Raw genomic sequence first — 17322 nt, forward strand, 5'->3', positions numbered from 1 at the left:
TTAAACATGTCTTAAAGCCTGAATTGAAAGATTAAGGATCTTTAGAAGTATCATAGAAGTTAAGTGCTCAATTAGGTACCTCCTCTCCCACCTTTTCACACATGATGCCTAATATATATTTGTTATCTGGATCATAACTTAATATTTGTTTGCATTGAACTACACCATATACACCACTGTATTTCTTTATGAATTCATTTACTCACCCAAATATTTATTACTGAATAAAAAAATAGTAACTGAAGACAAAATATCAACCCTCTAGGAGTTCTCGATTTAATAGGAGAAATAAGTAAAAAGTCGATCAAAACTCTCCCTTATTAAATGAGATAATACATTCCATTTACATTTCATAATAACCTTAGAAGTTACTTATTATTACAGAACTACACATGAGGAAAATGAGAGAGAAATTAAGCAACTCAGAACACATAATTAGTAAGTAAAGAGCTGGGTTTCAACGTGCTACATTTGCATTAGCCATCTAAGTTCGTTTTATATACTAAAAATAATGCAACAGTTAACACTGACTGAAGGCTTAGCACTGCATATGTTTATATACTTTATACATATAAAATAATACTTACATATATGTATAAAGTTTCATTTAACGCTCCCTTTCTTTATAGAGAAAGAAACTTGCCTATGGCCCACATCTAAGAATATGGTAGGCCTGAGATCTTAACTACCCACATCATTTTAATTTTTATGCCCCTATTGCATAACAACTAAAAAATTTTAAATACTTTTCTATCTTTGTACCAGAAAGTTTATGTAAAAGAAGACTGAACAGATAAAAGCATTAACCCTCCCTCCAAAGGACAATACTACTTTCTGCAAAACAGATCAGGATTAATTTTTAAACATCATGGTGCTGCTTCATTCAAAAATATTCTAGCAGTCTTTCCAGATAGGAAATATTCAGTTAGTTATTTGAGAGACAAGCCAAAAAAAATCTTATTTTCAAGAAAAGTAGAGCTTTATTCAGAATTTCCTAAATGTGAACAAGTTACTATTTGTCCTCCTTTCAGACAGTGGTAAGCATGGAAACTATTTAATTCAGGAGCTTTGGTTCTTTACAGTGAAAGCATTTTATATTTGCATGGATCCAGGAGTTACCAAGACTATATACTTGGAATTTTATTTTTGCTTATATTGGTTCTACCTATCTGGCATGCTGTAGATACTCAATAAACCTATGATGAATGAAGAAAAGAATCAGCCTAATGACAAAGTCATTCTTAGAATTAATTGTTCACACACATAATAACAGTCTCCCAATTTATGAGAGCAATTTTTTAGAAGAAAAATGTTACTATAAGATATCCATTAGAATTGCTCTGGTTGGGATCCCTGGGTGGCGCAGCGGTTTGGCGCCTGCCTTTGGCTCAGGGCGTGATCCTGGAGACCCGGGATCGAATCCCACGTCGGGCTCCCAGTGCATGGAGCCTGCTTCTCCCTCTGCCTGTGTCTCTGCCTCTCTCTCTCTCTCTTTCTCTCTCTCTGACTATCATAAATAAATAAATTAAAAAAAAAAAAAAAAGAATTGCTCTGGTTGATGACAGAAGAAGGATGCATCAAAATGTTCTACAGATACGTATTATCTCTATTTGCTCCTTTACCCTCAGAGTATAAAAGATAAAGTACAGTTATAATTCTCTATGAAACATACATATAAGAAGCACCATACCTGGAAAATAATATGTATATGATATCCAAGCAAAGTTGCAGTGCTCAGAAATACAGGGTCTAGAGCCAGAATGCTTAAATTCAAATCCCATCTCCAACACCTAAAAAAAATCTGTGTGCTCCTAGTACACAACTTAAGCAAGTTAGTTAATTTGTGTGTACCTCAGTTTTTCATTTGTAAAACTGAATCAATAGTACTATCTACCTAAGAGGTTTTGTGAAGTTTAATTGAGTTATTTTATGTAAAATACTTAGAAGAGTCTTTAGCTATATAATCGTATATTATTTTCTGTCATCAAATTTGAAAATCAAGCAGATAATACTAGTCAATACAAATGCTAAAGCGTTTTTTTCTCAATGCTTTGACTAAGTTAGCAGACTAAAGCATCCATCATGACAAGCTATTAAATATTAACAACTAAGTCCCTTTTATTGAGATCAATTACTAGCTAGTTTTACTTTCAAAAACAGTTGAGAAATACACAAATCTAGCAATTTTCGGAGTCATGTTTTAGCTTTATAAATCCATTACCTACCATATTACCAAAACCATAAAATAATGTGCTTTTTCTGAAAAATCACTGCATTTCATGACACTGTGCTTTTTCACACATAGTCAATTTCACTCACATCTACTGTAGATAAGTCAATTGTATCCAAATCACAAAGAGTGCAGCCATTATCCTGTGTCCATGCATTAGGTACATAGTTTCCAAAATAATTCAGGAGAATCTAGTAAATGAAGGAAAACTGTATTAAGAAAAGTAAACCTCTCCCATTAATGTGCTTTCATACTAAAAACATCTAGCTTCAAAGCAGGTTTTCTGCATTAGGTATATTCTTTAATAATTCCAATATTTAGCACCTAGAAATAAACACTGAACTAAGTTCTCTCTAGACAATGAATCATAAAATCAGGGCAAACTTCTTCTAGAAATGCCAAAAAACGCATTATAAATCACAAAGGTCATTTTATTCCATTATGTAAGAAATACCAGAGGAGACAATAAAGAAATAGGACAATGACACACAGAGTTTTAATTGAGCTAACGAGACTCAGTAAAAACAACACTAATAAGAGCAGTCTTGTGAATAGTAATTTAGTAGTAAGATAAATATGTGCAAAGTTGTAGTGCAGACACCCAGTAAATGGGGCAGCACCAGCGTAACCTCTTGTCAACCATCACCACACAAAACAGGTATTATATATACTTTATCACCAAAAAGCACTAAACTCTTCCAGGAAACTATGCTACCTACTATAAACTAGGCTTCTGGGCAGTGGTTCGAGGCACTGACTTCAGGAAAAGAAAGCCTACAGATTAAAAGAGATCTAGAACAAGGTCTTAATTACTGCCATCCCATAAATCCTGTTGACAATAAACTGAAGAACTATACTGCTTTCCCCATGTACCTCTTTCAGATCACTCAGAGCATTTCCTTTGTAAGGTATCTCCCCCTCTCCTCAGGCATCTATTGGCACTCATTTCATCTGTAAAATCCGAGTCCCTTGTGTATGTTTTGGGTGGAGAAGAAAGTGTGGGAAGGTAGAGGTAGACAGAGTAGAGACATAAACACTAAAATATGTTCTGAGCCCTCAAGCAAATCCTGAGTATTCCTGGAGTGTAAATATTTTAGAGAAAATTCTGTTGATTTACTTTTTAAAATCAGTACACTTTTCTACTGCAATTTTAATACCTGTAGTGGTATGAACATTTGTAGTTTTTAAATTTTTATGTTTTTATTTCTTTTCAAAAATTATTTCACCTTAAGACAGTGAAGCTGTAGCAAACAAGCTTCAGCTGTGATTTTATATTATGGTGAAAAGGAAGCACCTAAAACCCTCACTGTTTATATAATCATTAATTTTTCATTAGAGAGGTGAGATGAACTCAAAAGAAAAAAGTATCAAAACATGAAATACAATAGTCAAAAACGTACAGAAGTGCCAACTGGATTTCTCTAGCTTCCTAAGATGCTAACAGATCTTACAGTACAGAATAGATGAGGTAATTAGTCTAGTACCATTTTACCAGATTCCTCTCAAATATTTGGGATGCCATCCAAATATTTCTATTGTGCTAAAACTGAAACAAATGTTGTTGAAACAGTAGAGTATTAATCACAATAGGAAAAATCTTTAGGTTATGCTATGTTATGCAGATATTGTAGATAATAGTTACCTTTAATCTGTAGAGTACGATCCTAGCACATGGAAAAGTAACTCATTCACATCTCCTTTCAATTACATAATTCAGGAAACAAATTATAAGGCAGGAAATAAGTACTTATGAAATTCATTAATGACATTTCAAGGGTCAATGTGGTCATTTTAATGTGCCTCTACAGTAAAAATAAAAACTTTTACTATTGTCAAACTATAAACACAAACATTAGTCATTCATATTCTATATAGTAATATGGTTTTGAAGGAAGAAAACAGATTCTTGTGAAAATGGAATCTGTACTAAGCATTATTTCTAAAAGAAATTTTAAAACACTTATTTATTTTTATTTTTTTAAAGATTTTATTTATTTATTCATGATGGACATAGAGAGAGCGAGAGAGAGAGAGAGAGAGAGAGAGAGAGAGAGAGAGAGAGGCAGAGACACAGGCAGAGGGAGAAGCAGGCTCCACGCCGGGAGCCTGACGCGGGACTCGATCCCGGGACTCCAGGATTGCGCCCTGCGCCAAAGGCAGGCGCCAAACCACTGAGCCACCCAGGGATCCCCTTAAAACACTTTTTTAAAAGCTAGTGGAAAAAGAATTTGTTTAAAATATCCTGGGAAAGAGTATTTTCTTGAAGAAAAAAAATCCCCCCAAATAGTTGACCATATCTAAAATTCTCATCAATGTGTAAAGACTGGCACTTTCCTCATCTCAGAAATCTCATAAAAAATAAATATTTATTTCATGAATTATTGATCAGTCTATTAGGACCCTTGTGAAAGTGAAAATGAAAATGATCAATATCTTTTAAAAGGTTAGAGCATAAAAGGTATTAGTTTTAGTTTTCAGAATTAAAACTTCACTTTGTAACCTTTTTACCTTCTACTTTTTACCTCAGTTTCATTGTCATAGATAATTAAGATATTTTTAAAACATTACTTTTGACTGGAAACCTTTCTCTTTTGGATCTCTTACTACACAGGCAGAAGTTATCCATCACCCCCACCTTCCATTTACATCTGTTTTCTTCATTAAAATCTGCAGACATTTATGCTGGCAGCTTTGGACAGTGCAGAAAACTGTTTATGTAGTTAGGCTGTTCCAGGCAGTCCCCAGCTACTAGGTGGTAGTACTTTCCTCATCCTTCTTTCACAATATTAAAATGTTTCCAGGGATGATGTCATTTCATTGGCAGAGAAACTTTTCCAACCAATCTTTCTTTCTTTCCTACTTTCTTTCTTTCTTTCTTCCTTTCTCTCAAATCATCCAATTATTTAAAGTCATTTGTGTTTGTATGTACAAAACTAACATCCCTATTTTTATTGGAAATCAAATTAGTTTCAGGAATGCTTTTCTTGCTCAAATTAGGTAATTTGATCTTCTTCTGTTCAATTTTAGCTTCTATAAAAAAACTACCAATTTCATGATTACCTTAACATGATATTTTTAGATATTTAAAAGAAAAGGTAGATATTAAAGTAAGCATCTTATGCTGTGTTACTAACAATAAATGAGTTTCAAGAATAAAAAGTAAAGCTTCAGCCAGAAATCACAATTTCTCTCTAAAAATTTATTTATATCAGATTGTATGTACCTAACCAAGTATGAAAATAGTCATGTAGATTACAGAAACATATTTTAAATAAAATGTTACTTTAAAAACACAAAATTGTTTACACATCATTATGAAAATAAATGCAAAGTATAAATGTTCATAGATACAGACTGAAAGGACATAAAAACTGAAAGCAATCATGAACAAAATAATATCAAAGGTTAGTGGGATTAAGTGATTTGAAAAATTATGTTCTAATTATTAGTAAAAATCATTTTTACTAATAGCATAAGATTTAGAGAAAGCAACTAACTTTAATAACTTTGGTCTATAAACACATTAAAAACAATTTATCATTTTTAGATTATGTATATATTTTAAATGAAAAAATGGCTTAAATATTATCAATTAGGTCAATGTTATGGTTCAAAGCCACGGACATTATAACACCCTTTGCTAAATAAAATAAGTAAAATTAATTTACAAAAATTCATACAAAATATCATTTTGCCTTTCGTGATGGTTAAAAAAAGTGTTTGTATCTAGAGAATAATCTGCTTTCTTTCCCCCATGAGCCTGAACACAGGAAAATGTGATACATTCATGTGCTTCTAATTTTAACATATTTTTAAATAAGATATTAGCATTAAGTAAATGACTGTTTATATAATCTTTTCTCAAATGTTTATGTTATAACAAGTACAATTTTTATATTATGATTTCTATAACTTGTAGGCTAAGGCCCAGTAAGAGAGACCAAAAAAAAAAAAAAAAAAAAAAAAGTCAATTCCATCCCCGTCCAGCATGTGGCATTATGTACTATGATGGAGGAAGTTCCAAATGTTATAAAAGCATGCAGGAAACCTGAGGAGTAAAGATGATTAAGCTGACATCTAAAAGGTGAAAAAGATTTAGTAGGTGGTTACAGCAAGTGGGAATTAGGGGCAGAGGATTCCAGAGTGAGTGAAATGCAGGTACAGAAGACTTGCAGAAGGAGAAAACATGAAACTTGCAAAGTCCAAAGTAATTCAGTATGGCAGGAGTTGAGGGAGAGACAAGGGGAGAGAATGAGGGATTCTGAGAAATGTATGTGTGGATATTTGTAGTGTCAGGAGTGGTGGAGTCGATGGGACTGGTGACCACTAAACCAAAAGTAAAATTTTAAGAGCCTCAAAGGCAAGTTGAGAATTTGGATCTTCACCCCTAAGTCCACAAACACCATTATACAGGTGAGTGATATGACTGGCCCTTCTGCTTCAGCAGAATACCCTAGTTCCAGGGTCCTGGAAGTTTTTTTGTTATGAAAATTATATTTGTTATGATATGTATGTAACAACTTCTATGCACAGGAGTCAAAACAAAATAGCTCTTGATTTGGGAATGGGAAAGCAACTAGAACCAAAACAAAACTCCATATCCAGTTAATCAACTGGATGAAAAAGGAGGCAGAACTGAAGGTCTTGAGCTCTGGGTCTCATATGATACAAAAATCTACCAACTGGATATTCAGGCTGGAGGTCAAGGAAGGTACAGGAGCTAGAACAAGGACTTGAAAATCATCACCATTAAGAGAGGATTTGCTGATGTAGAAATGAAGCAAATTAACCAAGCATTTGTGTAAAAGAAAAAAGGAAGGTGTCTCAGAACACTTAACTAAAACTATAACTAAAAAGGATCAATGCCAACCACCCCATCTACACAGTGTGTTAGATTTTTTTCAAATGTATGCTTAAAAAATAAAGAGAAAAAGATAGAGATTTAAGAGACTAGAAAATTGGTAGGCAAGCCAGCAGAGAATTGCTCAAACAAAGGAAAGAGTATTTCAAGTGGGACCAAGTGGGATCAACATGGTCCAATGTTATCTTTGGGTAAAGTAATATGAGGGCTGAAGATGTCACACCAGACCTCAGCTGGAGCATTTCCTGGTGTGGTGGGAAGAACTGAGGTAGTTGTAAGTTGCCTCTACTTTAAAAGTATGGCTGTGAAGGGAGGAAAAAAGACAGGCAGGCGAAAAGGCAAGGGGATTGAGGAGGATGTTTTAGTATGTGCTGGCTCAGTTTTGTTTTAAGATGGGAAATACCTGAGAGTCTTTAAAATGCTGAAGAGTATGAAAGAATAGAGCTGGGAAACCTGATACGAAACAGAGAAAGAAGTACATCCAGCAAGATGGCATTGTAGGAGGGCTGAAATGGGACAAAAAGTAGGGTGGGAAGATTAGAGGAGACGAGGAATCTACTTCTTTCATTCTGATGGGGAAAAGCTGCCAATATGGGCTTTCCCTTGGATTTCTTCCCATCCATATAGCTCTTTTTTCCATCCATATAGCTTTTATTGGAATTCCAGACTACTCAGTCCTCTGAAACAGCAGATGACATTTCCCCTCTCTCTCTTCCCACAGTGCATATCTGTTCATCTCTTTTCTAGGTACTTATGAGTAAACTAAGCATCTCATTATCTCAGAATACTGCTTTAAGCACAGGTTTCATGAAATAGATATTAAACTTATCTATGAATTTTGCAGTCAATAACATTTTCAGCAAGCTCAATTATATATATTTGAAAAGCATCCAAAATTGCATGAGTCACATTAAATCTTTGGCAACTATAACCCATCAACCTTTATATAAGTACAAAAAGAAGCTTCCAGCCCTTTAGTTATACCTCAATCTTCATATCTTCATAGAGTTGTTAATTGAAAAAATGGTGACCTACAGACCTGCACATTTCCTATTCAGATAGGATATCCTGCACAAGGGAAATATGGCTCCTTCTCACATTCACTGTTACTATTAAACATTAAAGTGAAGTGTGTTACAAACAGAATAAGCAGGTATCACTTTGCTCAGGGAACATCAGTTTGATGAATCTGAAGGAAACCACATAATCTATAACGTAAAAGATGAAGCCAGTAGATTGCTAGCACCAAAACAGAGCCTCTTTAAGAGTCTACCTCTTAAAAATAAAGGAACAGGGGTAATCACTGTGACTCACCTTGGTGGGTCCATTTCCATTAACTGCCACTGGTAATGTTTCATAAAAAACATTCTTAGCTCTAGCCTTGCCATTTTCAAATTTCAAAACAACTTCATCTGGGTTAAAAAGAAAAAAAAAACAGATTTTAGTCATTTAAAACATATGTGTATTCATATACCCATATACATGTATACATATATCTTTTGGTTATAAAATTTCTCACAAATACCATTCCACATGCCACAGCACTTTCAAAATTTTTGCCTGCACTACATCAGCAGAGCACCACAATCACTCCAACACGGTACTAGCAAGCTGAGGTGCTAAGCCACTGGAGTGTCTAGTACAAGGAAAGCATCTTTGCAATCCTGTCTTCAGGGACTCTGTGTGATCCAGGTGGAACACATAAATTACTGTCTGAATGTATTCAAGTGTGAACAGGAATCCTTGCCTGCCTTTCAAATATAAGTATGGTGAATAGAACACTGCCAGACACAAACAAGGTCTCCACAATTGGCCATCATTGATAGCATTGCCAGTTCTTGAAAATCAGGCCTATTGCAATTCCCAGGAAGATACAAGTCAGGTGGGAGCAGAAACAGTTGTTTTTTGTTGTTGCTGTTGTTTTCCAGTTCCTTTCCTCACATTTCCTAAGCACTCTCAACTAAATGCTTTCCATTCTAAAAAGCTTCTAGGGCATGAACTGCCTTGAAGAGTTATACTGAACTGCAATGTATTTCTAATGTTTAAAGCATTAATGCATTAATGAATTAATATATTTTTATTTTTAATATATTAATTACTGTATTAGGATATTTTTGCCAAGATATTTGTCTATCTAGGAAAATACAGGCATACACGCATATGCACACAAAAACACAGACACATAGACACACACACACATTCCACAGTCCATTACCAGTTACCTTCAACTATGTACAGTACTCTAATATACTGAACATATTACTGAAACATATACTGAAAAATTTGTAATAATAAGGTATAATTAATTTAAAAATATATTTACAGTCTCCAGATAGATGATGAAACATTAAATTCTAAATTGCCTAAAGCTAGAAGCTTATCTTTTTTTGCACTAGTCTTAGGACATGATTTTAAGTAAATGTATTTCACCTGTATCAAGCTAAGCTCAAGTCCATTATTCTTAAAAGTTGTAGTATCTGTAACAGTAAACCTTAATCATACTCCCAAAATGGATAGAACAAAGGACAGACAGTTGAAAACATGGTGTTCATTTGTATACATAATTCAGTATTTAGGAAGCATACCTACAGCTCCATTTAAAGTCTGGAAAATTTTGCATTTGTGATCCAACGTGATGTTAATAGCTTCCTAAAAAGTGACAATACAGATACCATTGAAAATGACAACAAAAATATAAACAATACTATCATATTAATATAATGTATTCTCTTGCAGAATCTAAAGATATGATTTTTTTTTAAGTTTTTACTTATTTATTCATGAGAGACACACAGAGAGAGAGAGGCAGAGACACAGGCAGAGGGAGAAGCAGGCTCCCTGCGGGGAGCCCGATGTGGGACTCGATCCCAGGACCCTGGGATCACCACCAAAGCCAAAGGCAGTCGCTCAACCACTAAGCCACCCAGGTGACCCCTAAAGATACTGTTTGTAAATTATTCCAGCAATACTCTTTAGAAAGAAAGACTGTAATTTTATTTATTTGACCTTAAAGGATAAAGGGAACGGCAAAAGATTCATGCTATTCTCCAAACAGTTCCACTTCTCTACCTTATGACTAATTCTGACCAGTGAATTTTTAGCAGAATTTAAATGAATCACTTCTAACCTGGAGCATGGAGCTTCCAGTTTGAAACCTTAAGTATGCCCTTTGGCACATGAACTGGTAAGACTAAGACAGCTGCTCCAATGCTCCAACAGCTTGAATCCCCAAGTGACAACATAAGCAGAAACCCTCTGCTGACCTAGAATGGACACATAGCAGGAGAAACAGACCTCTGTTGTGTTAAGCTCTTAAGGTTGGGGTTATTATTGCAGCATAATCCCCTATCTGACTGCTACAATAGGTATATAATTAATCAACATAATCATAAGGATTAATCTGCTTTACAAACTTTATGATTCTCAATGGACCAGTTTTTCAGCTACATTTCTGTCGTAGTAATATTCCTAAAATTGACTTTGTATGTTGTTAGAGATTGAATGTTTGCATCGCCTCAAAATTCAGATAAAGTCCTAACTCATATGTGACGATATTTGGAGACAGGGCCTTTGGGAGGTAATTAGGGTTAAATTGAGGTCATCAGAGCAGTATTCTCATGACAGAATTAGTGCCTATAGAAGAGACACCAAAGAGCTTGAACACTCTGTGTGTGTGTGTTTGTGTGTGTCTTTGTGTCTCTGTGTGTCTCTCTCTCTTCAGCATGTGAGGACATGGCAAGAAGGTGGCTATGGTCTACAAACCAGCAAGAGTCTTCACCAGAAACCAACTATGCTGGAGCCCTGATCTAGGACTTGCAGCCTCTAGAACTCTGAAAAATGCAGTTCTATTGTTTAAGTCACCCAGTCTATGGTATTTTGTTATGACAAACTAAGTAGACTAGGACACATGCTAACCAGATAAAATTTTATGCTTAGAGAGAATCTTAAACATGATTTATACAACTAAAAATACTACAAACTCAACAGTGAGATTTCAGAGAAAGCATCCTGAAGCAGAAAAAACTAAATAAGACTCAAAGTACTTTCACAGTTGAATTACACCGAGAAAGACAACCATCATGCTGCATGGACTAGTACTTATGCCAAGAGTAGGTTTCTCCTCCCAGATGAAAGAGCAAGTCCTCAGGCTTGCTGTGTCAGGCACATGAGAGCAAAAAAAATGGAGATGAAGAAAAATAAACATTTTAAGAATAAAGTTTCTTAAGTATTAAGTGTCTAATGAAAATACTTAGACGACTGAAATATTTATCTAAGAAATAGAAGCAGCTAGAGTTGCAAACTCACCATAAAATATACTTTAAAAAAACATGTTTCCAATAACAGCACCCACAAATTATATAATTCAGTAAATTTTAGAACTATATCAGTTACACACAGTGAATATATGCAACATTAACTTACATTATGTAAATATATTAAAAATATTATCAAATTAGAGAACTTTGGTTTTACTTTTTCTCCAAAGTTTCATTTAATTCAATCTCAGGAATATTCTTTCAAGGGCTGATAACACACAGTTATTGTTCCCTCCATTCCCCTCCTATTAATAGAACTCAGATTTTCAATGGGCGATTTTTGCTTAAAACAGAGGACATTTTCTTTGCATATTGTTCATAGCCACACAGATATGTTTTGGTCCAAGAAAAGAGAATTTTTTTTTCTAGAAATGTTATTTAAAGAGAGTTGATACATCTGAGATGGCTCTTTATTTGCTATTCTATCTGTTAACTGCCTAGAATATGGATGCATGGTGGAGTTCCAGTAGCCATCTTAAACCTTAAAAAATAGATTACATTGAATATGGGAGCTGTTACATACCCTCTTCAGTGGATCAATGTAAATTTTGGTGTAAAATAGCTGGTCATCATCATTATCCTGGAGATTCCACTGTTGAACTATCTGGTTGATATTCGGAGCATAACCAATAAATCCTGCAATATAACAGAGAGAGATTAGAGAATCAAGTAGTTAAAAACCAAAACTTGTGTGTATTAATTCCATTGACCAGTTGCCCAGAGTTGTAAAGCCATTAGGCCTAATCTTTAGGTTGGAATTTTACAGTCACCATGAAAGAAATGTTATTGAACATCCTCTGTTTTATATATAAACTATAATAGAGTGAGTTTTTACCACCAACTGCAAATCAAAGACTCTTTTTGAATAAACACATCCTCAAAATTAATGGACACAAGAGAAGGATTAATGTTTTCCAAGGCTCCGAAGGGAAAAAATTACTAGGAAAAGAACAGAATAAGACAAGAATTTTCTTCCTGGCCTTCTAAAATGTTCTTTCTTGGATCCTTTGGAGAGGATTCACTGTTTCTGGAAAAAAAAAAAATCTCTACTACAGTGGTTTCAGTGTCAGTGCCAGTGATACTAGCAAAATCAAAGGAATGTTGGAAATGTCACTGACTGCAAACATCTCAAAGAAATTCTATATCTAGGACATTTTGGGAATTTTTCCTTTCCTTGAACTAGTCATTATTGTACCTGCTAAACCATTTTCTGGCTAGATTTTATGTGTCATACTCTGGAGAAAGGAAGTCTAAAATTGGATTGTTCTCCTTGGCCTTCAAGCATAAGCATTAAATTTGCCAGTAACAGTTGTCTATAAAAGACACAGACAACAGGATCATTTTTCTCCTGTTTGAATTTTCCTCTGCATTTCAGAAATGCAGCCAAACTGCTATGTTTCATTGACATGCAATACTTTTTAAAAGGAACCAATGTTACTCCTGTGAACTGAAAGAAAACTTATTTTTTTACTCTCAAATTTAAAATTTCCTCATAGGAATAAAAGAATGAAAAGAAAGAAGTCTGGCGATATTAGTATTACCTAGAGAAGACAAAATGAAAACATGCTTAAACCAATCAGTGGTTGCTCATTTTTGTTATTTTCATCAAATTAAAAGATCATAAAACACTGAAAAATAGGGCATTCTTAATTCTTATAACCAATCTACTGTGATGAAAATATGTCCAAGTAGTAGCATATGACATTTTCCAATAGCTTATATTACTGTTTTTCAAAAATTACATTTCCTTATCCTTTTTATAAATCTACTTCAATATTGAAAAGAAATTCCATTTTCTCAGTATGTGAGATTTCATGATTTAAATTTTTAATTAAAAACTGCCATATTATTTCAAAACTAATAAAGTTTATAATATTCTGAAATTTTCCTGATAAATACATTTTCTTTCCATAAGTTTATATAACCATAAACAAAACTCTGTCCCTTAAACAACTCTCAATATACCTTTTATGAAATTATATAATCTTTTGTTGAATATATTTAGATTTCCCAGCATCACTTTAATTATTATGACTACAGATAGCATAAGAATCATGTTTCGACGTCCTTATATGATCTCTTTCCCACTTAAAAGCACCTTTCCCTTGATTATACTTGTTCACAAAGGCACTCACTTGCTGGTTTTCTGCTGTTTTCATAGTACTGTGCATCTGTCTGAAATTTAGATTCCTAAAGAGATATTTCACCATCTAGATGAATTTACATATGATACTTTACTACATGTGTCATGTTTAGACAAATTAGCAAATATGAAATAAAACTTCTCCCAGAGGTCTATAGCTAAATGCCTTTTAAACTATCCAGGACGGGATCCCTGGGTGGCGCAGCGGTTTGGCGCCTGCCTTTAGCCCAGGGCGCGATCCTGGAGACCCGGGATCGAATCCCACGTCGGGCTCCTGGTGCATGGAGCCTGCTTCTCCCTCTGCCTGTGTCTCTGCCTCTCTCTCTCTCTGTGACTATCATAAATAAATAAATAAAAATTAAAAAAAAAACTATCCAGGACTTTGGATAAGTTAAAAGCTAGCCATGTGTTACTGAGAGCCTGATAGTCTGGAGGTAGAAGTGGCACTAATCCATAACCGAGGGTTCAGACAGACATCAAGAGTGGGGAACAATCTAGGGAGAACCTTTGTCAGTGAGTAAACTGTAAATGTAAGAGGAAAAGACTAATAGCTAAGGTGATGGAGTCGGAGTGACCATCCTGAGAAAATCTAGGTTCTGATTTGAATATGGAAGTAAAATCCAAAAGTGGTAGATAGATAGGGAGAAATATAAAATGGTCAAGAGATCCCCAAACGAAAAACTGTGGTTGTACTGAGAGGGAGAGAAAAAGTAAGTTGAAACCTACGCAACACAAACTGGAATTTAAGGTTTCACAAGTGCAGTATTTACAATGGGCTGACAAACTTCCAAGGTACATCTACAGGAATGGGTGCTAAAATATTTTGCAAGTAAGGAGAGCTGGAATGGAGTCATCCCAGAGAAACTATATTACTTGCTAAAGATTTCCTTGCCAAAAGTGGCTTAAGCAGAGCCTAGAATCCAAAAATGCTGCTACTTCAAACAGTACTCACTTGAACTAGACTGAATAGTATCAGTTATGTACATGTAAGTCACCAAAAAAAATCTGTTTTCCCAATGTGGCTTGTAACTTCCACCCAACTTGTTCAACATGTTCCCCATCCTATTTGGTTATGTCTTCTGGTCATATGTGTTTATATTAATCTCAGTCTAAGGAAAACATTTTGGAGTCGTAATAATGTCCAAAGTCAAGTTTTATTTTATTTTTTGAAAGGAGAGAGAAAATTTTGTTCCTTTAATCCATGGTGGAGTAGCTAATGCAGCACTTTATACCCAAACATTCAATGCTGAACCTTTTTGACTAGGGATTTCAAAATAAATCACTCATTTACTCTGATATAATTTAAAATATAGATAAAATTAAGTAATGCCTATTTTTTACAGACACATGATTGTAGCCTGCACTTTTTCCTAAGTAAGGTAACTTACTACATCCATTATGCTAGAGGCAGATAAATCTCAAACTGTAAGCAGAAGATTATAGTGTTTCCTTGAACTGAATGTCTTTAGGAGAAATCATTCAAATTTGGGGAACATGGGTTTTCCCACTTATAATCTGGAAATGATAACATTTACACTGCTTGATTTTGTTAAGAGCATCACATGCTACAATATGTGGAAAATCTTTTGTCAACCACAAATTACACAATGGATTCTAAATTGATATAATTTTTCATAGTAATAAGATAATAATTTTTTAAAGTTTCATTGTCTATAGTTACATATACAAAAAAGATTGTTTCATAAATATTTATAATTTTCAATCACTAGCATTAAACTTCTCTGCCAGTAGCTTACCCACCTCCCGAATTCAGGTAGCGTTTCCCAATGTGCACAATGGGATACTTGTCTGCTAGTCTTTTATCTGGCCACAGAATTCCATCTGCTGCAAAGACCACTTTGTGGTTTGACTTTTGGAACTTTTTTAGAACCTCTTCTGGACCACCAGCAAATATGACATTAAAGCTGTTTAATGAGGGAGGGAAAAAAAGTTTTAAAATACACTTGTCAGAATTTAGGCATGTAAACCAAAAAATAATCACTAATAAAGTTAGAATTTAGAATCCAACAGATAAGATTAATACCAACTATTTACAGAATCCTCCAATTTTCCCTCAATTTAAACTAAATAGATTAAACTAAATTATTAATGTTTACAGATGTTGGCAAATGAAGTCCAAATAACAATTTTTTTAGTACTCGTCTTAGTATTCCGCAAAATCCAAATGCTAAATCAGTGTTGAAAGGTTAAAAAGTCAATAACTCGCTATAGAACTTAATGATATAGACACAGTCATTGAGAGAGCAGCCATTACAACTGCCTGATGTTTCAATTTACTTTGTACCCATTCATTATAATTTCTGAAGATTTGATTATCTTTCACAAAATGTGTCACCTTCATAAATTTATATTTGAATCACTATTTAGCCTCAAATCTTAAAAGTGTTTAGACAAGTACATCTTTTTAAAGCTCAATAAATTTGAAAAAAATTGTCCAGAAGTTGACACTATTTTAATATCTATGGTTTCACTGATTTTTCTGAAGACATTATTGCTCATTGTTCATTCACAGAATGACAATGACTTAACAAAATATGAAGTGTAAAAAGCCACTGCTTGATATGCTTCCTGTCTGCAATAAATTCTTTATTCTTATTACAATCCCAAATACTTTTGCATCCTTTTTTATTTTCACATCAGAGTGAAAACCTCTGACCAAAAGTTTCTAAAGATGATAATTTAATGACCTAACATCCCAGGTAGCAACAAACAATAAGAATAAACTAACATTCATGAATTCAGCACCTTGTCTTCCCAAGAGTCGACAGATAGTCCAGATGCACTGCTGTGATAATGTGAGTGGAGGGGTAAGGAGGCCCGGCTGTTCCACATGCCTTGCCCAGCCAGACTCTCTCTCAAAGAGCTTGTTAATATGCCAGGATAGTGGTAACGCATCAGGCAACATTTAATAACTTTCTATATATGAATTATTTTATCAAAATAAAACACATTATTGCTCATCTCAATGAAAGTAGAGAAGTTTTAAAATTACTTCATACTTCAGCAAGAATAGTATAAGCCTATACTTGTGGCAGAGATGCTAACTGACCCCATAGGAATCCTGCTAAAGATGACCCTGAAGCTAAATATGGCCACATGCCTAAGTCTGTCCAGTGGAATGTGAGTGGAACTGGTGTGCTTCTAAAAACTCCAGGTCGGCCTGCCCTCTCCTCCTTCCCTCTTTTTCTTTCCCTTTCATGGTGAACTATACTTTACAAGTAAAAAATACCTGACATATACGCACCTTCATCATATAGTCTACTTCTGAATCTTAAAGCAAAACAAAACAAAAAATAAGAGTGTTAAAATGTTACTAATGTGTAACTAAATTTAGTAATTGTGCCCAGCCTTTTTTTTTTTTAAAGTAAAAATATGGTTGGAATCAAAGAGATAGACTATTTCTTTTCATCTTATATTGTTCTGGAGGATTTTAATTTTATGACTTTTTTTCTTCAGTTACAGAAAACATGATCTCAAAAATAAAACATATCTATATAAACATATTTTGGTACATAGTTTTCTCTTTCTTCCAGAACCAATAGACAAGCTTCAGTTAATACTAGTAATAACATATTCATAAAGGGACTCAGAGAATACGATTTGAAGTCCGTTAGTTGGGTTTCTAAATTTCAGCTTTGTCATGTACTAAGTTACCTTAATCCAGTTACTTAAACTCTTTATGCTTCAGTTTCTTCATGTAGAAAATGGGGAAAGGCAGCACCTATCTTATCAAGTTATTGAAAAAAATAAA

At 34.2% G+C, this 17322-nt stretch overlaps 1 protein-coding gene across 2 annotated transcripts in view; it reads right to left on the reverse strand.

The window, feature by feature from the left end:
• PLOD2 (procollagen-lysine,2-oxoglutarate 5-dioxygenase 2) overlaps positions 1 to 17322 on the reverse strand; it is a 95353-nt gene that overhangs the window by 22508 nt on the left and 55523 nt on the right. For both annotated transcript variants that reach the window (XM_055321333.1, XM_055321332.1), the window contains exons 4-8: positions 15312 to 15475; positions 11931 to 12043; positions 9677 to 9740; positions 8406 to 8503; positions 2320 to 2421 (exon numbers count right to left, since the gene is read on the reverse strand). In XM_055321333.1, the coding sequence (XP_055177308.1) occupies positions 2320 to 2421; positions 8406 to 8503; positions 9677 to 9740; positions 11931 to 12043; positions 15312 to 15475 (541 nt within the window). The remainder of the gene's footprint in view (positions 1 to 2319; positions 2422 to 8405; positions 8504 to 9676; positions 9741 to 11930; positions 12044 to 15311; positions 15476 to 17322) is intronic.

The sequence above is a fragment of the Nyctereutes procyonoides genome, unplaced genomic scaffold, assembly GCF_905146905.1.
Source record: "Nyctereutes procyonoides isolate TBG_1078 unplaced genomic scaffold, NYPRO_anot_genome, whole genome shotgun sequence".
Taxonomy (NCBI): Eukaryota; Metazoa; Chordata; class Mammalia; order Carnivora; family Canidae; genus Nyctereutes; species Nyctereutes procyonoides.